General features: G+C 53.3%; 2 protein-coding genes across 3 annotated transcripts in view; both read right to left on the bottom strand.

Annotated features, from left to right (window-relative positions):
* The window catches only part of SLC5A2 (solute carrier family 5 (sodium/glucose cotransporter), member 2), a 10,792-nt gene extending 8,223 nt beyond the window's left edge, over positions 1-2,569 (bottom strand). The window contains 4 exon segments of the mRNA XM_010837382.1: positions 420-584; positions 1,625-1,729; positions 1,806-1,877; positions 2,427-2,569. Of these exon segments, the coding sequence (XP_010835684.1) occupies positions 420-584; positions 1,625-1,729; positions 1,806-1,877; positions 2,427-2,552 (468 nt within the window). The 5' untranslated portion in view covers positions 2,553-2,569.
* Positions 2,570-7,255: 4,686 nt separating this feature from the next.
* The window catches only part of TGFB1I1 (transforming growth factor beta 1 induced transcript 1), a 6,185-nt gene continuing 5,438 nt past the window's right edge, over positions 7,256-8,002 (bottom strand). For both annotated transcript variants that reach the window (XM_010837374.1, XM_010837375.1), the window contains one exon: positions 7,256-7,953. In XM_010837374.1, the coding sequence (XP_010835676.1) occupies positions 7,687-7,953 (267 nt within the window). In that variant the 3' untranslated portion in view covers positions 7,256-7,686. The remainder of the gene's footprint in view (positions 7,954-8,002) is intronic.

Here is an 8,002-nt window from a genome sequence, read left to right as displayed (position 1 = left end):
TGATGCTAAAGCTGAAACTCCAGTACTTTGGCCACCTCATGCGAAGAGTTGACTCATTGGAAAAGACTGTGATGCTGGGAGGGATTGGGGGCAGGAGGAGAAGGGGACGACAGAGGATGAGATGGCTGGATGGCATCACTGACTCGATGGACGTGAGTCTGAGTGAGCTCCGGGAGTTGGTGATGGACAGGGAGGCCTGGCATGCTGCAATTCATGGGGTCGCAAAGAGTCAGACACGACTGAGCGACTGAAGTGAACTATGGCTGTAGCCCCAGAAACCGATTCCTTCCAGGCCCTGCCTCCATTACGGTTGTTACAGCAATTGTTCCTCAGCTGTGCCCCCTCGGGGGCTTTCTAGAGACCTCCACTGGGTGGTCCCACCCTTCCAGGGGCCCATTCCACCCACCAAGCATGTTTACCGAAATCTTGGTGAAGATGTACAGAAAAAGCGAGAGCACGGACAAGTAGAGGCGGATACGATGGCCGCCGAAGCGCTTTCGCAGGTACTGCGGCATGGTGATGACGCCGGCGGTCAGGTACACTGGCACGAAGAGCCACCCAAGTAGCAGGACCACGAACAGTGCCTGTGGGCACAGCGCGACATCGGAGGGTGACTCCCCGCCCGAGATCTTGCTCTGAGCCCGTCCCCGCCCCCAAGGGTTCTGAAGAACCTTCCTCTCTTGGGGAATATGCTACTCCAAGGCAAGGTCACACCAGGGCCCCAGAGGACACAAATGCAGACAATGACCTTGGGCTCTGGGCCTTCTGGACAAGCTCTTGATACTTCGTTGGGCCCTTAACTACAGCCCTTCTTGCCTTCCCAGGCCATGACCCCTGGCCATCTCTCCCAAGATGACCCCTAGACTCCTCCTCCTCCCACCCCCAGCACCTGAATCCAAGTACAGACCCTTCAGCTTAACCCCAGCCTCTGCCTCCCCTCTCCTTTCCACCCACCCAAACTTTCTGTCCTTCAAGGCTCAGCTCAGAGGCCTCCTCCTCCAGGAAGCCCTGAGCTCAAAGGCCTGATCTTTCCAAGTCTCCGAGGCAAGCCTCAGTCCCAGAGCTTCCTCTCCTGCCCTTTTCTGCGAGGGGCTTTCATTTGGCTTAAAGATGCTCACAGGCCACCGCTTTGGAGAGCGTCAGAAGAAGCACTGTACCAACTTTGAGACTGTTCACCCCATTTCAGAGAGGAGTAAATCGAGGCCAATGAGGGTGTGGCTGGTTTAGGCTCACATAGCAATAGCGAATCAAACCCCCTGCCGTATCCCAGTATTGAACACTATTAATCGTGTGATCAATTTTATTTACAGCCATACTATGATCAACTTTGTTATTAAAACACTGCTTACTAACAGACTCGTTCCTATGAATTCAAGCATCTTACCCCCAGTGCTGATATGATCAGCTAATATACCTCCTCTAGACCTACCCTTGCCCTGATTCTGGATCTCCCACCTGCTTCTGCCTCCAAGCTGGCTGCCTGAGCATCACTTGAAGCCTAGCCTCATGGCACAGTTGGGAAGTCCCAACTCTTGTCTCACACCTCCACCTGGAGCCTCTCCAGCTGTGACCCTTCCAGGTGTTCCCGGGGTGGGGGGTTCATTGGCCAAAAGGAGGGACTCACATTCCACTCAAATCCAGCCACCGCCAGGCCGCTCGCTGCACCGGTCCCTGCCAGGCCCACGAAGTGGCCACTGCCGATGTTGCTGGCAAAGAGAGAGGCCCCGACCTGGGTGGCCAGAGGTGGGGGTGAGCCAGGCTGTTTCTACAGGCCTCCTCCCGCTCCACAGCCCCGCCTCTCTCACCGGCCACCACACCATGTTCCGTCCCGCCAGGAAGTAGCCGCCGACGGTGCCTCTGTTGGTTCTGCACATGGACTGGGGGTTGGGAGTGGGGAGAGGCCTGGGTTCGGGGGACATCTTTGGACCTCATTAGCCTCCTCAACACATTCCTCAGCCTTGTTCCAGGCTGAATATTAACCAGCGTGCAGCTCACCTGATGATTCCCACCCGACCCCACCCCCAGCTTCCTCCCAAGACACAAATCCACCCGGGCCCTAACCCAGCATCCAGCTCCCCAAGCCCAAGTGTGGCTAGATGGGGCCTGACTTTCCTGTGGGCCCTGGATACAGGTTTCTGCTCAGCCACTTGTTATGTAGACAGGGGAACAGAGACCTCATTTAGAATGCTGTCCCGATGAAAAGCCACTGACCCCTTAAAACTAGTCCAGCCCCAATGTAGGCAGACAAGGCATGAATGAGTGTGGACTGGGCCACCCTGAAAATATCAAAAGAAGAATTACTTGTCCCACACCGGGTTTCTCTCTCAAAGATCCAGGCATCCTTCCCCTGCCACACACAGGGCTCCCTGAGACTTCCCCCCAGGCTCCAGAAGCGGGGCCCTAAGCAGCATCTCCCAGCTTCTCACCCACAAGCCGACACCAATGACCAGCAGGAAATAAGCAGCGATGACTAGGATGTCAGCAGGATTGTCAATTAGAGCCTTCTGTTCCCCCAGCACTGGTGCTGAGCCTGCCTCTGTGTGCTCCTCCATTCTGCCCACGATCTGCCCCTCAGGGCACTAGCCCCTGGATTCCCCCCTGGGAAGGATTAATGGTTACCTTGGGGGCAGTGAGCCGACAAGTTCCCCTGCTCCCCGGCTTTGTTTAGCTGAATCAGGCCTCACAGAGGCTGAAGGCTGTGGTCCTGGGGAGCTGGACACTTTCAAATTCAAGGGTATTCCCCTTCCTGGGCCTTAGCCCCTGCCTATTCTCCAGAGACTTGGGCTCAAAATGACTTCTTTCACTGGCTAAAAATGCCTATCCTTCAGCTTTGACCTAGGAAACCTGGCTGAGCTAGCCCCCCAGTTCAAACTAATTCAGAGGAATCATTTTCTTTTTTAAAAAATTGATTACAAATAATTTTATTTATTTATTTTTAGCTGTGCTGGGTCTTTGTTGCTGTGCAGGCTTTTCCCTAGTTGCAGCGAGCAAGGGCTATTCTTTGTTGTGGTGCTCAGGCTTCTTGCAACGGCTTCTCTTGTTGCCGAGCATGGACTCCAGGGTACTTGAGCTTTGGTAATTGCAGTGTGTGTGGGCTCACTAATTGCAGCTCCCAGGGTCTAGAGCACAGGCTCAGTAATGTTGGCGCACAGGCTTAGTTGCTCCATGGCATGTGGGATCTTCCTGGACCAGGAATCGAACCTGTGTCTCCTGCATTGGCAGGCAGATTCTTTACCACTGAGCCTTTTTCTTTCTTTTTGAAATATTTATTTATTTGGTTGTGTCATGGGATCTTCGATCTTCCTTGTGGCATGGAGGATCTTCAGTTACAGCATTCGAGATCTAGTTCCTTGACCAGGGATCAAACCCGAGCCCTGAGTCCTGCCCCACTGGACTGCGAGGGAAGTCCCAAGGAATTATTTTCGGACTCAAATCTGACAGTGACACTCCCCTGCTCAGGAAACCTCCAGAGCTCTCCATTAAACCTGGGAGGAGGCAGGAGCCTCTCATCCAGAGGTTTAAGGCCTGCCATGCCCCGACCCCTGCCCACACTTCTCCTCGTTCCTCCACACCAAACCCAGAATGAAATCACATTTCCTTCCCATGCCCTTGCCCTCCCCAGCCCCTGGATTCTCATACCCTCTGAACTTTTCTATAAGCTATGCCTTCTGCCTGGAACGCCCCCCTGCCTCCCAAATGGCCAGCCCCTACTCAGCCTTCAGTGCTCAGCCCATGGCATCTCTTCGGGAAAGACTTCTCTGACTTTCCTGACACAGTTCTGAGCACGTTGTGTGGACCTTGCCTGGATCCAGATCTGTCTCCCCAATAGACCAGCAACTCCCTCAAGAGCAGGAGATGATCAGATTCATCCCTGGAGTCCCATTGCTCAGCACAGGGCTGGACGCGAGAAGGGAATGGCTTGATAAATAGATATCCGCTGCTCTATCTTTCTAGAAGAACTGACCAGACTTGGGTGTCTGATTATGGTAGTAGGGTTCATGGTGGAAATGAGAACAGGGAATAATATTTTAGGGGAAGGTGATGAGTTGTTTAAGGAATGCCTTCATTATGGTCCCTTCAAAAACAGACTCTAAAATGAGAATTGGGGTGCAAGAACTGTATTGGGGAGCTGATCACAGTCAGGGTTGTGAAGGAATGAGGAAGAGAGACAAAGAAAGGAGAAAAGCCAGTAAAGGGTGTGTTGATGAAAAGGTTACCACTGTGGGACTTCCCCGGTGGTCCAGTGGCCAAGACTCTGAGCTGCCAATGCAGAGGACCTGGGGTTCGATTCCTGGTCAGGGAACTAGATTCTGCATGCCACAACTAAGACCCAGTGCAGCCAAATAAATAAATAATTAATAAATAAAATATTTTTTAAAGAAGTTACCCCTTTGACAATCCCAGTGGGGACCCTCTGAGACACTGTGAGGAACTGACCTCAGAATTGACCCCCAGAAACCACAGAGCTGGGATAGTTATTCACCAATCCCTATCTCTAACTGGCTGGAGGTTCTGAGGCTACAGAATCCCACCCACCCAGGCCCTCCTCCAGACAGAAACTCAGGGAGCATCTAGGGACACTGAGGGTCTGGGAAGTGTCTGCATATGACTTCCCAGATGGGCCAGGTGAATACAGGCAGGACACCCACAGCATCTGCTTCAGCAGGTGATGAATTTGAAGTGTCTGGCCGAGTGGTCCAGTGGTTAAGAATCCACCTTACAATGCAGAGGACTCAGGTTCCATTCCTGGTCAAGATCCCACCTGGTCAGGTGGCATAAGATCCCACATGCCATGGGACAACAAAGCCCGAGCACCACAACTAGAGAGAAGCTCATGCGCCGCAACTAAGACCCAACACAGCCAAATAAAATAATTTTTAAAAGTGAAGGGTCAGGAAGCAATCTGGGGGCAAGTATCAGAGGACACATTGGAGTTGTAGGCACTTAAAATCAGATCTCTGTGGCTTCCCTGGTGGCGCAGCGGTAAAGAGTCCACCGGCAATGCAGGAGCCGCTGGAGACGTGAGTTCAGTCCCTGGGTAGGGAGGATCTCGTGGAGGAGGGCATGGCAACCCACGCCAGTATTCTTGCCAGGAGAATCCCATGGACAGAGGAGCCTGGAAGGCTACAGTCCATGGGGTCGCAGAGAGTCACACACAACTGAAGTGACTTAGCACGAACACACCTGCCCTCATCAGAGCCTGCAGAGTGCTGCGTGATGTGGCACCTTGTTCCTCTTTGACCACATCTCCTATGACTCTCCCCTGATGGCTCTAATCAACCACATTGGCCTTCTTTCCTTTCTTCAAATACACCAGGCTCGTTACTACCTCCTGGCCTTTGCACTTGCTCTTTCCTCTGCCTGGGGTGCTCTCCTCAGGCTCTTTGTTCAACCTTCAGTCTCAACGTAGATATTACATATTCACAGAGCCTTCTCTGATGCTCTGGTTCATGTCATACCTCCTTTCCCACCTTTTCTCAGTTGTCTATTTTTTTCCTTCTCATCTTTCCGCCTTCCCTTCCTTTTTCATTCCTTCTTCCATTAGCAAACATTTTTGGAGCACTTACCACCTGCTAGACAGCAATTTGGACACTGGACAGATAACAGCAAAACAAATGTGTCATTTGACAGACAAGCTTCCAGGACCTTGCCTTCATTTCAGAAATAAACAAGCATGGGACTTCCCTAGTGGCTCAGTGCTTGAGAATCCACCTTCCAAGGCAGGGGACAAGGATTCCATCCCTGGTCGGGTAACTAAGAACCCACATGCCTAGGAGCACCTAAGCCCACTTGCTGCAACTACAGAGGCCAGTAAAAAAAAATAAATAAATGAACAAGCAACAAATACCTGTTTGCATTAGTGGTAAGTGAGGGACTAGGGAGGTGCTATGGGTGGAAACTAGGGAAAAGAACCAGCTTTATCTAGACATCAGGGGAGTTTCTGTACTTTATTACACTTGTCATTGTGGTTTTCTTTTTTTTTTTCCCCATCTGTCTCTCCTACGAGACCAGGAATCGAAGGAACATGTTTCTCAGCACCCAGCATGGACCCTAGCACAATATGTGGTCAATGAACTCTTGGGAAATAAACGGCTCAAGACTAGGAGGCAGTTACAAGTCAAGGGATGGACAGCACTCTCCAGGGAGGATTTGTGAAAGAGGAAGAGTCGGAGGCTTAGGAAGATCCAGGAGGGGAGCTTCAGAGAGGCAAGAATCTGGGGAAGGTGGCTTGCCCAAAGCCAAGGCAGAGAACCTCACCTTTGGCTCTTGCCCACACCACAGCTGTTCTCCTTGGCTGTTACCCCCTCTTTGAGCTGGAAGGGCCTTTGGGGAGCCATTGTTTCCAGCCTCAAAGATCCCTGTAGTTAGAGCAGGAATCTAGGCCCCCTTCTTAGGGAACTGCAGGAGGGTCTAAGATATTGGGCTTAGAAAGACCCCTGGGGTTTGGGGATTCAGATGCAGCCTGAACCTCTCCACACCTAAGAACCCCTGGTCTCACCCTTCTCTGCAGGGGCTTGGCTCGTGTGTCACCTCCTCCAGGAAGCCCTCCTTGACTTCCAAGCTGAGTTAGAAGCCTCTTTCTAGTTCGTACAGCTCCCAGTTTCCCTCAGTCTCCTGACCACCCTAAGTGCCATCTTCTGTCTAAAGCAGATGTTATAAGTCAATACTAATATGAGAGAAGCTGAAATTTAATGGTCAAATCCAAAGGGTGGGAATAAATTGGCACTTTCAAATGGAGTCCCATCTCTGAGGGTCTTTTAAGGAAGGGGGTGGGACTGCCTTGATGGCCAAGTGGTTAAAACGGCACTTCCAATGCAGGGGGTGCAAGTTCGATCCCTGGTGGGGGAGCTAAGATCCCACATGCCGCGCAGTGTGGCCAAAAAGTAAAAAAAAAAAAATTTAAATTATTAGAGGAGGGGGGAAATCTGGAGACCAGACAAGGTGGCAAGGGTGGAGGGAGTGGGTACAGATTAAGTGCTTATTTCAAGAATATAAGGAACTGAAGGGTGGGGGATCGGGGACAGGAAGGTTTGATGGGGCTCCGCTTGAATTCCCATCCCGGCTGGCGGGCAGCCATCTATACAATCCTGCGCACGTGGCCGACCTTTCCAGCCTCAGGCTCATCTGAAGGGCTGAGGCTGCAGGTCCGGCTCCCGCCGCAACGCGGCGGCCTAGAGCCCGCGGCGGCCAGAGCAGTACAAGGGGCGGGGCGTCGCGACGCGAGCCACTCCCGCGCAGAGACACAGCACCGATGTGACGTGGAATGTGTGTTTATGTAGGTAGAAAAAAGTGCACAGAACAGTGAGGGGCGAGGGGAGAGGGACGTCTTGGCCTGGCCTTGGATTCGTGAGAATTGCAAGGGCCCTCCTCCAGTCGGGGGGCTCCCTCAAGGCTGGGAACAAAGTGAAGGGCTCACGTGGGATCGGTCAGTGTACGGACCCACTTCGGGAGGCGTGTGGCCTTAAGGGTTCACGGAGCCTTTTCTGAACTCGCCCACGGAGAACGTACAGTATCTTCAGGGCCAGTCCCTGCAGTGGGGTGAGGCCTCAAGAAGCCGGGCTGGTGGAGCCCGAAGCTCCAACAGCAAGGCCTTGGGGTCTAGAGAGCCCGATCTTTTGAGGGGGTGGGGGGAAAGGCGAGGTCTTTTTGGCTCCGCTTTCCCGGAGGGGCGAGCCCGGCGGGCGGTCAGCCGAAGAGCTTGAGGAAGCAGGGCTGGCAGTAGGGCTTGCCCGCGCGCTCCTGGAAGGAGCCCTTGGTGAGCGGGCGCAGGCAGAAGGTGCAGGTGAAGTGGTCCGGGTGGAAGCGGCGGCCCAGGGCCGACACGCATCGGCCGGTCACCGGGAGGCCACACGTGGCGCACAGAGACCCGCGCCGCGCGTGGAAATGGTTCTCGCACAGCGGGCGGCCCTCGTGCTCGAAAAAGCTGCCTCCCGAGAAGGGAGCGAAACATTCCTGAGGAAGGGCAACCACGAAATGATGGGTCAGGGCCAACCTCCAGACC

Source organism: Bison bison, unplaced genomic scaffold (genome assembly GCF_000754665.1).
Source record: "Bison bison bison isolate TAMUID 2011002044 unplaced genomic scaffold, Bison_UMD1.0 scf7180017864072, whole genome shotgun sequence".
NCBI lineage: Eukaryota > Metazoa > Chordata > Mammalia > Artiodactyla > Bovidae > Bison > Bison bison.
This window is presented reverse-complemented; position numbering and strand designations above follow the sequence as displayed.